This window comes from Pagrus major, chromosome 15 (assembly GCF_040436345.1).
Source record: "Pagrus major chromosome 15, Pma_NU_1.0".
Taxonomy (NCBI): Eukaryota; Metazoa; Chordata; class Actinopteri; order Spariformes; family Sparidae; genus Pagrus; species Pagrus major.
In genome coordinates this window covers 416,254-432,500 of record NC_133229.1, presented here as the reverse complement: position 1 = coordinate 432,500, position 16,247 = coordinate 416,254, and the positions used below count along the sequence as shown (strand labels likewise).

Genomic DNA, 16,247 nt, shown 5'->3' with positions numbered 1-16,247 from the left:
TCTGCTCCCTCAGGTGTGGTCCTGCTCAGTAACGCCTCCATCTTCTCCACCTCTCGGGTCAGAGCATCTTTGGCATGCTTGATGCTGTCTGCACCTGTGAAGTACCTGAAACAACAATGAAAAATAAAAAATAAATGTCTTAATGTGTAAACTAAACAAATAAACAGCCTCTTCCATAGTAGCTTTTAGTGGTAACATATTAATGCAATAGTAATCAATAATAATGCAATATCTAGTTATCCAAAACACCATTTCAAAAAATTTTTTGTAATATAGACATTTAATAAAAATATTAGACATACCTGTCTTTGAATCGTGGGTCTAAAAGAGTGGCAACTGCATACGAGGGCTCATTCTTGATGGTCTTGAATCTTTTCTGGACAGCCTCAAGAAGGGTTGTTTTCATGGTTTTTATACCTGTGTCCCCCTCGTTCTCCTGAGCAAGCAGGCGTTTCAGCACTGTGACCGAGGGGATGACTTCAGCTGCAGAGGAGGCGGAGGAGCTAATCTGAGGAGCTAATCTGTCTGGTCAGTTCTTCAAATGGTGCCAGAACAGTGATTATTTTCTCCAGTAAAGCCCACTGGTTAGCCGTAAGGGTCACTGGCAGGTCGTGGTCAGCTCCATATGCTGAAATTGACCACTTCTGCTCTGTAAACTCTCGACTATATAGTAGGTACTGTTCCACCTCATTGGTACGTCTTGGTGCAGTCATTTGGTGGGCATTTGGAGATCTTTTTGAATATCCTCCAGGCGTGTAGTAGCCAGTGGCGAGTGTTTGAAATGCGCGACTATCTTCCTACCATTCGCCAGTGCATCACTCACACTTCTCTGTGACAGTAGCCCTTCATGCACCACCAGCTGGAGAGTGTGGGCGAAGCATCCCAAACTTGGTACATCCATCTCGTCCATGGCTTTCTTCATGTTGCTAGCGTTGTCGCGCAAAACAACATGAACGTTGGACTTGGGGATTTTCTACTTTACTAGCATCCCCTCAATTGCTTCGGCAATAAATGTGCCAGTATGTGACCCTCGGAACTCGTTGGCGTGCAGCACCACACTTCGAGAGGTAAATGTTGACTCTCTGTCCACCCAGTGTGACGTTAAACTTAGCAAAGACATGGGGCACACGTCGGAGCTCCAAATGTCCGTGGTAAAGCTGATTGCCTGCACGTCTTTCAGCATACACGAAATGTGTTCCCTAACTGTCTCGTATAATTTGGGTAGCACAGTTTCGGAGATATATTTACGAGCTGGCAAACAGTACCTTGGCTCCAAATGCTCCATTAAGTGGCAAAATCCCACATTTTCGACGACAGACAGGGGTTGGTCATCCAGGACAAAAAACTCCAAAATTTTGTCGGTTATCTTTGAGTTCTGAGTTTGCTGCTGCAGTTCGTAGTTCTTTTTCCCCTTAGCTTTGGTAAATTCGTTGTGCTCTTTACCGTGACGCATCTTCAAATGTTTGATTAAGTTGCTGGTGTTGAAATTTGCAACACTCGTGCCACCTCTCGAAATTGCTTCTTTGCATATGTTGCATGTCGCAGTCTTGCTGGTGGGAGCATCCAGTGTGAAATACTGCCAAACCGCCGACATGATGCGCTAACGTTAGCTCCTTGTCTACAGGTGTCAGGTGATCAATTCTTCTTCACACCTCTAAAACAGCAGCTGCCAATGGCAGCACAGCGCAACTGTTTTAAGAGCGGCGAAGAAGAACTGTGTCAGAGCTAACGGAGCTAAACGGTAAATAGATTCCTATTTCTAATAAATTACGTGGTCTCGGATTGGTGCCTGGATTCAAGTACTCGCCGATACCGATGCCAGCATTTTCGGCAGTATCGGAGGCATTTACGATACTGGTATAGGAATCGGAACAACTCTACTAGCAGCCAATGAGGACACATTCCAATAAGAAACAATGTAATCAAGCTGGTTTTGTTGCTGATGCTCGCTAGTATCGCACGTACTGAGGACACTGTGTTACAAGGTATGGACGGCCAGGACTGAGAACACTATATCACACAGTGTATGTAGCAGCACTGCCAGGTCTTCATGTTAATAGAAGAGTACAGGATAGTAAAAGGGTTTGTCATCTCATTGGAATAGAATCACATTTCATCCCAAACAGACCGAGCACCCGAGCTGCTCTACATCATGAATGATTTATACTGGAAGTAGTCTGGAGGAAATTGTGGTACACAGAACTTCCCTTTTAGAATGCAGAGCTCAGTTAGCAACAGGCAGACGTAATCTCATTGGCTGAGTTAAACCTCAGTTAAACCTTGATTAATCCTCACACCACTGATGCCATTTACATGTCTTTTCTTAGATTGATTACTCAGTCAGAGCCATACCATACATCATACACACAGTTCTGGAAACAGTGACTCACTCTTTCCACTAACAGTGGTATCGCAAATGTCCATCACACATAAACATCCATAAATCCACTTGGAAATTGTAGAACAAGAGATGCTCCTCGTTTGCTTTCATTCAGGATAGTGAGACAGAGCTAATTCTCATGTTCCTCAGAGTCATCTTTCAAAGTGTTTGGTTTTTTTTATTCTTCCACCACAATCATATTCCTGACAGTGTGGAGAGTCAACAACATTTTACAATCATGACTTGTTATTGTTTCATTTATATATTTTCCACAAATGATTTATGAAATATTTTATTTTTCTATTTATTTAATATTGAACATGTTGGAGCTCCACAGTTTTGTGTGTACTCAAACATGTAATAATAATACATTTATTTTGTATAGCGCTTTTCATGGTACACAAAGACACTTTACAGGTTAAGAAGCAGAATAATAAAAACAACACAATAAAAATACAAAAAGAGACAAGTTATACATTAAAAACAGTTCTAAAAAGGTGAGTTTTGGTGAGTGTTTTGAAGGTAGTGAGGTCTGTACAGTCTCTGATGTGTGTGTGTGTGTGTGTGTATTAGTTGAACTGAATCTCCCCTCTGCATTATCTCCATTTTGGAGCTTTGGAGAGTTTGTGTTTTGTGTCTGTTGCTTCAGAGTGGACTGTAGAGAGCTCTGGCTGCACGGCTCTCTGGAATAGTCTTACTAAAGACTTCTCCAGTTGTGAGTGGGGTCTGCCAATATCAACCAAATAAGTTCCTGGAAGTATTCATGAATAATATAAAGTGGGTTAACGGAAATTTAGTGTGCAGCCTAAAAATTGATTCTGCATGAGACTTTTGAATGACGAGAGCACTTAACTTTGGAACTTTGGCATCCTGTTTTTCTGATGCAGATTTTTAAGAGTGTGCTTTACAGCTGACATAAGGAAACATAAGGAAAAATACTCATGAAAGGTCAGGAGAACATACATTTATTTTTACCTGCTCTTACAGTATTTTATCTGCATTTGGTTTCTCCTCAGCCTGTATGCCTCTTAAAGTGACAGTGACAGGGTATTTTGATGTGGGCTTGTATGAGGTACTTATCCCTTGTCAGTGTGTTACCTGCGGTAGACGACTGTCAGCTCTCCGTCTGTCTGGAGAAGCAGCGCATAGCACTGACAGGAAGCAGAGCATTGTACTGCTAAACAGCACTGACAACAAGATGTATTTTAGCCACTTAAACACCTAACACCTAAAAATAATATCTATCCGTTTAAGTGTGCGCTCCATTTTGAACATTTTTGGTGCTTCACATTGCCGTCAGACAGCTGGGTAATACAGTGGTAGGTACAGCTGTGCTTGTGCGTAGGAATACGGATGTTGTACGTTTGAGGGAATGTAGTACCAGATGAAAGGGCTAGCTGACGATGACTGTTTTTGGACATATGTATTTGGACATATGTGCAATATCAGTGAAAGAGTGGAAAGTAATATGCAGAAAAGAAGAAACGCATATGAAGCAGCTACACTCTTTGTCATCAGTGTCATCCATATGTATGTATGAATACAGATAAAGAGAGATGTATTTTGACATTTTGACAGCTCGCTCCAGCTGTGTTCGGAGGACACAAATTTGTCCATTCACAACAAAAATGGCCAGGCAAATGTTGGACATTTGCCCTTAATGATCCCTGGTTCAACTGCCATGGACTGCTATTAACCAGGATAAGTGAGGTAACAGGCAGTACGCAGAATCCTGCAGCAGTGCTCAGAATGATAGTTCCTTCATCACATCCCTTTCAGCACCTGTTATAGGCCTTATAAACAGGCCGCGCTGGCATTCCTCTGCTAGTAACCACCACCAGTCGGACTGACTACTATGCTGTGGAGAATGTACTCGTATGGTTATGTATTCTGTTCAGGGTCAACTCAAACGCAGGCTTTTGTTGATCTTAACAGGTCAATTGTCACACTTGGATATCTTGAGAAAGACTGAATGGCAGGCCTTGTGCTAAACAGTAAAACAATAATAGACAATATAGAATACTTGGTTTACATTTCAAGGGGAGCAATCTTTTCTAAACACATCATATTAGGGCCATTAGATGCATGTGAAGTGTATGCAACACACAGTGCACAATGCCCCTGTCCTCTGTTTGGTGTAAGTATCTAGTATATTTACAGGAATCTACTGCAGCATACACACTCTCACAGTAATGTGGTGTCTGCTGTTTAAGTAAACACAGTTATTTCTCATGGACAAAACAATCTCTAGTAAAGGTCCACTTACTCTTTTGTTCTGGAGCTTTTGGCCATATCACTTGGTCTTCATCAGCATGTGATAGTTGCTCTGTTGTGATGGAATTGTAACTGGGCCTTTTTAGCTTACAAGGTGAATGTGAAAGTTCACTCCCAGCATAGACATGAAGTGGTCTTCAGGTGAGTAAGTGGAACTTACTGTATTGTCATCTTCGCTTTCCACAGTTTGGAGTGGACTCTCCTGATTCTCACTTCTAATTTAAAGTTGATACTTTGTATTAGATGTGTATTGCTGGATGTTGATGAAGGTTCTCAGTCATCCAGGTCATGGTAATTCTAAGTCCTATATTGTGGATAACTGGACTTGTTTCATTTTTTTCAGAAGCTGAAAGTAGTCCAGTTGCCTATGATATAGGACTTAGAATGTGTATTGCTGGTGTCATCATGGTTTTCAGTGCATTTTAGAGCCTTAAAGGTCATATTGATATAAAGACTTTTATGTAGACTTATCATTTTTAAAAAAAGAATACATGTACAGATATTGGTTGGTATCACGTGGTATCTGTGTTTTGTCAGCGTCATGAGTAAATGGACTGTGCTTACATAGCCCTTTTCTAGTCTAACATCCACTCAAAGCGCTTTACAATACAAGTAAGCATTCACCCATTTACACACATGGGGTGGAGTGGCATATTTAGTAGCTGAATGTTGTCAATAAAACCTGTTTTTGAGATTCTGAGGAAAATACTTATTTGTTTGGGAACAAAAGGTCAAATGTGAAGAAACTACAGTTATTAGATTCAAGATGAATTCAATAGTCATTTGGCAACACAAGATTGTATAACGACATTTTGTAATTCCCTAAGTATAAAAAAAAAACACCTATACAGGTTGATTAATAAATAATAATCAAGTCAAAAAATTAAAAAAAATCACAGTGGAAGTTGGAGGATGAGTTCAGGAGTCAGCCTGGGGAATGAAGCTGCTCTGTAGTCTGGTGGTATGGCAGCAGATACTTCTGTATCTGTTGTCAGATGGCAGCAGGGTGAACAGACTGTGGCTGGGTGGGTGTTGTCTTTTAAGCCTCGTTTCCACCACGCAGTCCGATTCAGTTCAGTTCAACTCATTATACATTAGAACTGTTATTTTTGCATTTCTGTTATTAAAATTAACAGCTCCATCTGTTACCCTTCTGTTGAGATACCGAGCACACTGATCTGATGCTGACAGGTGGAGTTAAGACGCTGCAGACCACCTGGTCAGTGGGAATAACCAGAGTCCTCTTGTCACCTGCACTGTAATGTAGAATTTCACAAACACCTGTTTTTTTCAGCAGTCCTCTGTCTTACTGCCTGCAGCCTTTTCTCATACAAAGCTTCTTTCCTTGTTGTAATGATCAACCACACGTGTGTGCTGTGTGTAGCAAGAATATAGTCGAGCAAAGACAAAAGAGACGGTGAATGTGAGCAGAGGGGAAAAAAAGCTGAAAGTCTATTATTGTAATATGGACAGCTTAAGTAATTTGATTTATTTGATATTTGATATTAAGGGCTCCATGGATACATTAAAATGGTGTTTTGACAATAGATATGTGCAACATGATGTTAAAATGTCAGTGCTCTAAGTTCTTCTTCTGTTCCCTCTCTCATGCAGAAGCTTGGAGCGCGACTACCGAAGATGCGGGAGGCAAGGGAAGCTCCCCACAGCTGCCTGTGTCCCCCAGGTAAGTTGGACTTCCCCATCCACGTGTTTACTATCGTTCACTTACTGACTCATTTGACAGCAAAGGACACAGGACACTGAACACAGGTGAGCGGCTGCATGTGGCAGCTCACACTGTTCAAATTCCACGTCATCACCACTCAAAGCAAGATGCAACTCTGCAAGTGTTGCTCCATACATGTCACTACAACAGGCTGTTTTCATATTCCTTACAGCGGTCTCTATAATTCTGCTTTTACACTGCATATTGAATACTCACACATGCCGGTCATGACTCCTGTATTCTGTCTACTGAGGAAATGTTCTTATGTTGCTCCACCATCTGGTTAGAGCATGTATGCATCAATAGACAGAACTGAAGTGGGTGGGGAGCTCAGTTAAAGCACTGCCAAGGCCAAGAATCATCTTCACCAACCATTCCAATGACCAGTGGACACACACACTGTGTTGTACTGTTGTGTTCGACTTGTTGCTGTATGATTATTTCATTATTTCACTTTATTTTTTGTTCATCAGTTAAGTTGCCGGGGTTACATGAGGCCTCTCTAGAACATCACAAGTTTATGACTGAAAGTTTAATATGGTCACATGCTGTTGATTAAGATTTTAGTTACAGCAGCTACATAAACTGTAGACTGAACATTCAAGATTAGTTTAACTGTCACAATGCAACACAAGATTCTAAAATGGCATTTCTGTTGGTGAATAAATGATCAAGTCAAAAATAAACTATTGAGGGATTGTTGAGGATGTGTTCAGGAGTCTCACAGCATTAGGAAAAAGACTGTTGTCAGCTGGCAGCAGATACTTCTGTATCTGTTGTCAGATGGCAGCAGGGTGAACAGACTGTGGCTGGGTGGGTGTTGTCTTTCAGTATCTTTGGGCTCTGTGCAGACATCTCACTTCTCTGATGCCACTGGTGCTCTGTAGATGGTACCAGTGATGTTCTGGTGGTTTTAATCACCCGCTGTAGAGCCTTCCTGTCCTAGGCCGTGATGAATCATGCCAGTTTGTCATGGTTCCAGTCAGGATGCTTTTTATTGCTCCTCTGTAAAAGTTGTCACAGAGAGCCAAATGATTCAACAAATAAAATGTGCCATGGCTTCCGTGGTTATGCCTCACCTTTAAATAAGTACTGATGGCAATAAGTAATCATTATGAGATTCACATTATTAGTATTAATTACTAGAAGTATTTACAAAACATAATTCTAGTGCTACATAGTTAACAAACAGCATTCTTTCTCTTTGAACACTTGAACACTCTGTGAACAAAAATTTGCCTCACACAAATGTGAGGCAAATTATTTGCACGTCTAGATTACATACAAAGTCAATGAAAAGACACGAATAGAGGCTTATTTGTGGCAGACAGCGCAAATGCTGCAGTGAGTTGAAAATATTGAACTCAAGCAAGGATTCACATGATGCTGAGTCTGAAAGCCTATCAGAGTTGACATTCACACTGACATGTTCATGACATTCATAACCAACAATGGAGGAGAGGATAATAATCACTAATTGTGGCTGTTTGCAGACACTGCAGTCACTGTTTGTACAGAGCTGTACAGTACGATAACACTTACCACTGTACCAAGACAGGACAAATAAGGAGCTGCCAAGGAGGAAAGTGAGCGAGGAAGTTGGACTACCTGGTCAGTCATGGAAATATGTCTCAGCACAGAATAGTTCTGATCAAATCCAAACTCCATTCAGGGAACGAGCATTTTAAAAGTTGTCTGCTTGTCGTCTGGCCGAAAGACCTTATGAAGCATGAATTCAGGCTTTTTACAAGGCAGCATTATGATGTTGTTACTTCAGCGTCCTTCTGATCCATTTATTGCAGTCAGATCACAGAGACATCTCTTTGTTTTGGCTTCATACTGATGTGGTAAGACAGATTCATTCAGCCTATGTCTACTTGCTGGTCACAGTTACTACCAAATAAGAAACTGCCACTCACCGGAGACTGATGGACAAGTGCTCCACAGCTGAGGACTGGGCATTGGTCAGCCTCAGGTAGCGCTGGAAGCTGCAGTCATCCAGATGCAGCTCCAGATGCTGAAATTCACCCAGCTGAGTGCTGAATGAATAATCCAATTTCAATTCAATCAAACTTCTCTGCCCGTGTGGTCTGAACGGTCTGGTCTGATAAGAATCACATGAGAGTGATGTAAACCCCTGTTGTATTTAATAGTCTACAGCTCACTCAGATATGATGACCAGCTGAGGTGTTATTAGCTCAGTTGGTAGTCAGGGCCATTTTGTGTCATATTTGGTCATGATGCAAGCTGATGTGATGAAGTGGCATCATTGAGGCATTCGTGAATTAGCAGCCACGTCACCGTGTTCTGCTCTCTGAGACCTGGACTGTCTCTTGCCTGGCACCAGCAGAGACTTTATGTCTGAATGCCTTTTTGTTTTTGAGTTATTGCCCGTGTTAGACATTATTAAAGTGCACTAAGAATTCCAGAAGATTTCTATAACTAAAAATACTGTTATATACTGTTAATAACTGTTTCAGTTTCAGCTGAGGCAGTTGAGACTGGCTGAGTAAGTCCTACAGTGTTTAAAGCCACCTGTTTCTTCTGCTGCAGCAGTGGCCAGGGCATCAGCCAGACAAAGGGTGTGTGTGTGTGTGTGTGTGTGTGTGTGTGTGTGTGTGTGTGTGTGTGTGTGTGTGTGTGTATTTGTTGACTCTTGCACTTACACAACGTTCACATTACATGGTATTGATGGTGGACATGAGAAAGATTCTCCTGCTTGTTGTATAAATTTGCGGTGTAAATATTTTGAATGACAAAATTTAGATGACGCGAGAAGTTTGATTTCATTTTCATTATGAAGTGGTACTGGGTATATTGGAACCTTCAGAAAAAACACCAACCCACTGGTAAATATGACTTGGATGATGATAAATGGTATTTCAATATAACAACATGATATGAACGCAGCATTACTGGCTGTGTGCTTGTATGAAGAATGTATGTTCTGTTAAAGGTGCAGAAATTCAGAATATTTACAATATTAATGAGGTAATAATACAAAGTCAGAAATATATGTTTCTTCCATAAGTGAATAAACAAGCTGTTCACGACACTGTTTGAAGCTAGAAAGGTGGCAGGGTCCGCCACATATAAACAGTATAAATTGTGTTGTCCTTTAAGGTCAGTTTGTTAATTCAGTCATGAAAACAAAGAGAGTTTGTTTATTTAGTTTGCTTAAAATCAGCCAATGAAGACCTTTCTCTGCTCATTAACATTTCTTCAACAAAACTACACAGTGTTCCTCTAACATAGTCACTGTGTCAGATTAGGCAATTATAGGAACACAAATTCTCGCCATAGGAAACATGACAGATCACATGTTAGTCCCCGACCAATCACAGCTTGTTGATTTTAGAGACGTATTAGGAACAAGGTGCTGGGGGCTGACCATTAGGGATGAGAATGTAAATAAACAACAGCGTCTGAAGCGTTGTGTACGATACTGGCTGTCTAGAGTTTGGAAAAAGCCTAAAAAAGAAAGAACTAGAATGGCACTCAGTAGAGCGAGTACCTCTGCCAAGGCCCAACAGTCTCCATTTGTACTCGCTCATAGATACCAGCCACCTAAATACACCTATTTTTTTCATTAACCCTAATCCATGCATTATTCCCTGAGACATTGAAAAAAATGTGGACCAACGCCCTGTCTCACAATGAAAGTGAGAAAATATTCCCGAATCCATCCCTTTATCCTCACCAAAAGTTTATGTGGTCTATTCTGGGCTGAGACCCATCCTCCATCCAAGTTTCATGTTAATCAGTTCGGTAGTTTTTGTGTTATCCTGCTGACAAAACAACCAACTAACATGAGGACACAGGTGGAAACATCACCTCCTTGGTCGGGGTAATGAAACATTGACTGTTTTGTTGGTATTTACCAGTTTCAGCTCCAGTGAGGTTTAGGAAGCTAGCAGCTATGGCTGAGACTCATGGGAGCTGTAGTTGTTGGATACTGAGAAAATAACTTTGATGTAATTGTTCATAAAATGTCCGATGCAGAACCATTTTGTTAGTGTGTGTGTGTGTGTGTGTGTGTGTGTGTGTGTGTGTGTGTGTGTGTGTGTGGCTGTGACAGCTCTGTGAGAACATGGGGGAGGGGCCCGTCACCACACATTAGTGCTAATTGGTCTTGTCAATAGCATGTTAGTGTTTTAACATGGCGGTAAGTGTCTGTGGGACGGCCCCTGAACGCCTGTTAAGGTAGTGGTTTGCCTGCAGCTTCACAGGAGATTCTCCAGCCACCACAGGTGTGGAAGTCTTTCAACTCAGAGCGTCCAGATGGTCTGGCACTTTTACAGCTTCTTGTGTCTTTCTGTATTCTGCAGCGGGAAGAAAGGGAGTCAAGTTACCTGTCAGCCAAAACTGTCCAACAAGCTCAAAGCAATGTTGTCTCCTTTTTTGGCTGGACTGCAGCCAGCGCTTTAAATACAAAAGTCAGTGCTGAGTGAGTGATAGAGGGAACAGACACACCATCGGTCGGTTGAGTGTTGGAGTTTCCCCACTGGCCACTGCTCTTTCAAAATGAACAGGCATGAACATTAGTTAAAGATATATGTAACATTTCTGCAACAAATGTCTAAAAATGACTCGACCTTTGTTTTACATTTTGTAGACTTGTGTAAGTACATTATCCCAAATGTCTACAACAATGTTCAAACCAGAGAATTGTGTCAGTTATTCAAGGTAACACTGCGCTGCCTTCACTGGCCTGTCACTATAACTTCCAGGAGAGAGTGAGGAAAGAAGTAGGTGAACGTGACTAAACCTGCATTTAAATATAATTAAAGTAGAATTAAATGTAATTACAATACATTCTTCTTCTAATCAAACATTTTAAGATATGACAGGAAAATATCATTCTGGTAATTGCATTTATAACATTTCTGGACTTGTTGCTGTTCACTTCAGCAGACTTTGCACCCTGTCAGTGCCCACCTGGTGCCTGCCAGTCAGCACTAAGCTGACTGGCAGGCTGACTGTTCACATGGCTGCCATGGTTTTGATTATTAACAGCACCAGGTGACTGAGAGGGCAGAACACTGACACCTAGATGACAAACTGATGTTGTTCAATCACAGGAGAATACATTTGTATAGTAGATAATCTATGGAAATAGGTAACAGAACCAAATATGTGAAATCAGAATTGACCCAATAACTTTTTGTCTATCACCAATCTATACACAGGGTGGTCACAATGGTATCTGTTACTCTACAAGTTAAATGAATATATCACCTCCATGTAGTTCTCAGAACATAGCTGTTGTAATTCTGGGCCATGACACTTAGACACACATGTGTTGTCTGTCACTTGAAGGACACTGAGTATTATTCTGAGCCTGACATGTTTCTTAGCAGCCTGTGAAAAATGAACTTTATAAGTTGGTAAAGAAGAGCTGCAGAATGTGAGACACTTCAGGCCTCAAAGTGCCACACAGTCTGTTGTCTCTCAAATGTTATCATGACCATGAAACAAAGCAATAGGTCTAAAAATATGTTTAACATACGTGTTGCTTTAAGTGGATGGACATGAATCAGCGGACACATTGCTTACGGCTGAGTGGACCTCGTATCAACAGTCTGGGTATGTTGTGTATACGCAATCACCACATGGCCCTATTAAGGTTTGGCCAGAACGGGCTTATGAGACAATTATAATGGAGCAAAGCCTGTGAGCTGGTTCAGGCAGACAACTGGACACTCACATGTAACATATTACACTCCATGCATCACACATCCAAAACACTGTGCCATAAGATGTTGTCTTTAAGCTGTCAGTGCTCAGCTGACTCTAACAGCCCTCTCACACAGCCACAGTGGGTACAGTCTGCTTGTGGCGTCAAATGATCTGTAGACATGTCAGTCCTAAGCTGCAGTAGTCACAGGTGTTTATCAGCTCCAGCTCTGATTGGTGGTGATGTAATCATCACATTTAGGTTGATGCATTGATGTTCGCCCCGTTTGTGGTGCAATGCTATTACATGCATTGAAGTTAAGGACTGTTTATTGATACTTTTCCTCCATCTCTGTTAAAGCAGCGCTTGGACATAGTCCAGACAGTTTGAAAGAGAGACTCAAGTCAAAGACATTAAAAAGTAAGCACCATAACATTGTCACTGGCCTCCATGCTGTTTCCACTGTTCTCTATTTTCTGGCGGGTTCACGACACCTAATCAAGCGGCAACCAATGGGGCTTAAAAATGAAGCCAATGTTGAATTACCAAAAACGTGCACTTCCTCTAATGGCCACTTGAGGCTGTCTCCAAAAGTTAGTTAATCCTCACAAGAGCCCAAGCTAAAATGTCCAACTTCACAGCAGAATGAGATGTCTCTCTGTGCTGTTAATTGGACTAACAGACCGGAGTGGAGGGACAGACGTCTGTGTTTTGGATTAATGAGCTGAATTAGTGTTAACCGGCAGACAGCTGCTGGAGCTGGTGAGCTCTGGAGGAGACAACTGTGGACAGAGCCTTGAGATTCTGGAGTCATAAACACCCAAAGTTGCATAGAGCTTGTTTTTTAAACTTAAGATTTAAAAAGTGGATTAATATTCAAGGAAGGAAAACTTGTCTACTGACCGTGGGAAAAGAGTCAATCAGTTGTTTTTAGTGGGTTTACCTGCATATGTGTGCTAATGTTAAAGTAAAAACTGTATTATACTGTCTTTGCTCACTGCAAGCATCTTGCAGTCATTACTGCTGATATTCTCTGAGAGCACATACTGTAAATACTCTGTTCCCTGCAGAGCTTTGTTGGTGTACATCTTTGTGTCTGTAGGGTGCATCTGAAGCTGATGAACAATGGGGGCAGGATTAGAATGTGAAGTAAGGCCAGCAGCAACTTCTTAACAAACCATAACAAATTGAGCTTGTTCACAGTAATCGGAAACTATTAATTTATCAACTAAAAAAATAAAGCGTTGTCATTACAAATACACATAAGGCACTTCAGAGAGTATGTGAGAAGTGCTTGTCATGTCACAGCCATTAGCATGATTAAAACAGAGTATATAATCAGTGTTAGCCTGAAAGGATCTCCACTTCCACCTCAGCACACACCTGCACTTCTCAGTATTCTGACTGGATTCTTCTTGTTATCGTCACTCCTCTCCATTCACGTGTGCCTGCTACAGCTTCACTGCAGAAAGTGAATGGGTCAGAGCATGGAAACCTGACAAACATACTCTGTATTTAAATATAATTAATGATTCTGTATAAAGAGTTATCTTACAGTTAGATCTGCTCATTTGACTTATATATATATTTTCCCATACACCAGTCCCTAACCCCTGTCTCAAAGGCATAGAAGACCGTGGTCTGGTTGACTGGATGAGTAAAGCTATGTTCTGTATGTGTCACCTCTCACTCAGTATCACATGCTGTCCAGCCATACTGCCAAGAATAAAGCTTCTACCCAGAGGATAAGATTATTCCACAGAGCCGTTGTTTTCTTTGGCAGCCAAAGCATGATTTGTCAGGTTTGTTATAATGACCTGCGAACTTTTGTTCTAAACAATAACATACTCCACTTTGAGATGAACTAGGTCATTTGGCACTTGGATATAAATTTGGAGTTAGATTAAAGATCTAGGTATCAACTCACAGTCTGGGGTTAGGATTAGAGTTAGCATGTGTACCGTTTTACCATCACTAGTTTTGCTGCGCCGAGTTGAGCTGAGCAGCGCGGGCAGTGGACCTGCTCTGGGGTAACAAGCACCTGTCTCTCCCTCAAATCAATATTAAACTCCTGTCAGTGGAAACAAGGAAACCTGAGAGAAAGAGATTTTTAAAGTCAGTGTGTTCACCTCTCAGTACGAATCTCTTTAGTTTCTCTCGTCCTGTTTGTTCCTTCAAACATCTGCTGTGTTTTACTGTTTCACGGTGTTCACTTTCAGCTGGTTCAGGAGTCTTGTTTAGTTACTGTTGGTGAAAACACTATGTTTCCTGTGATGCTGCTTCATAAAAAAGCTTTTAAATGACTTCATAATTGGGGGCTTTTATTGTGAAGAAGTTATAGGAATGAAACGTGTTTGTAACTGAATTAGCCAAGCCACTTTTCGCAGTGATTCTGCGATAGCACTGCGGGATAGTACTACTGGTTTAAGACACACCTTCAGGTAGCCCAGTTGGGCTGGAAACGCAAATCCCGGCTACGCCGAGTCAAACTGAGTAGAGCCAGGCTGGCAGATATGATAGAAAAACGTCAATAGACGTCTGATCTGTCTCTGTATCTGCATTACGATAGAAGACTGGAAGTGGGCTTGGTTTTTACCAGAAGTCGGCCAAGTGTTATATTTTCTAACCTAATTTTCATTGTTGTGCCATTATCAAATTGATTTAATATTGGCATACCATTAATTATGAAATATTTTTCCACAGCCTCATACTGTACATTTCATCTCTCTCTCTCTTTTTTTATTTATTTCTATTAATAACTAAACGACCAGCGACCATTTATAGGAACAACATTATTATTGGCTACAAGACAAAAAAGGAAACATTTTGCCATTTTAAATAAGTTTTGTTAGAACTGATCAGAAACTATCAAAGGAAGTTTACCACCTGGTCACATAAACAGTGCGTGAGGATTGTCTGTGTTTCTGTGTTCTGCAATGAGATCAGGCTATTGTTGTGTTTCAGAACTAAGGATACAGTGTGTATACATTACACAGTGATTAATGGGTGTGAACATACGTGAGCAAGAGTTAATCTGCTGCATCCAGGACTAAACAATTGTCATAAACAATGTTTACATTTTATTTAGAACACTGAGAGCCAAAGGATAAATCCCACCAGCGAATGTTTCTGTGAAAACAAGCCCAAGGTCATATCTGTTTAGACAAGCCCAGGAGTACAAGTGAGCACTTCATCAGGTCAAAGTGAAAAGAAGAGGAACGTGGCAGGGATGTGATGGCAGTCTTGATTCCCACATACTGGCCCTGTTCAGACCTGGTGTTACAATCCCATCACAAGTGGATAGCTCTCAGTCTGTTAACATGCGTCTGATGCATTTCACTTCCCTGCTCCACGTATATGCAAATAAACATCAATGGAACAAACAGGAACAATGTATTTACACAAAAAAGAAAGAACTTAACGTAGAACATTTGCAAAATTTACAAGGAGAAAGAAATAATGAAGAATTAGTCAGAGACAGCATTTCATAAAGTGCGCACGTTTTGAAGGGAGTCTGGGGACTTTCTCCACGGGGACAATGAAGTAGCCTCTATTGGTTACTGTTTAGTGTATTTGTAAAATTTGACATGTTTAGCTCAATGTATCTTGTGGCCATTCACACTGTTACTGAGAGCTGTCCACTTGTCATCTGATCACTCAGGACGGATGTTGACACCAGGTCTGAACGGGACCATTGATGTCAGGGAGAGGGTGAGTGGCAGTTCAGCTGGATGAGAGGAAAGAGAAAGAGAAGAGAGAAAAAAGACTGTGAGACACCAATACCCCTCCTCCCTCTCCTGTCAATCACATTTCTGCCTCAGCAGAGAGGCGCTGACTTCCAGGATTTGGTTGCTTTGTGTGTCAAAGAACTTTAATCTATGGAGAAAGGTTCAGTATTGATGTACATAACGAGCCATGCTTAAGTCTGGAAATATGTGAGGTTTTAAGCTTGTTTTTTCTTGTCAGAATTCCATTTGTAACATTGTAATTTCTTACAACTTGGGTCCTTTTTTTCAGTTTTTTTACCCATCATTACAATATTTAATAATAACAATAGAAAATGATTTGATGAAATCTGGGACTGCAGCAGCATTGTTAAAAAAATACAGATGGGGTGAGATACACCAGTAGTCAGACAAGTCAGTCAGTTATTTTGAAGTCAAACTAGTAAAATCCTGACCCGAACTAGC

General features: G+C 41.1%; 1 protein-coding gene across 1 annotated transcript in view; it reads left to right on the top strand.

Moving 5' to 3' along the window:
* LOC141009653 (collagen alpha-1(XIII) chain-like) overlaps nt 1–15,792 on the top strand; it is a 22,106-nt gene extending 6,314 nt beyond the window's left edge. The window contains exons 2-3 of the mRNA XM_073482340.1: nt 6,269–6,338; nt 15,719–15,792. Of these exons, the coding sequence (XP_073338441.1) occupies nt 6,269–6,338; nt 15,719–15,792 (144 nt within the window). The remainder of the gene's footprint in view (nt 1–6,268; nt 6,339–15,718) is intronic.
* The last annotated feature ends 455 nt before the right edge of the window (nt 15,793–16,247 follow it).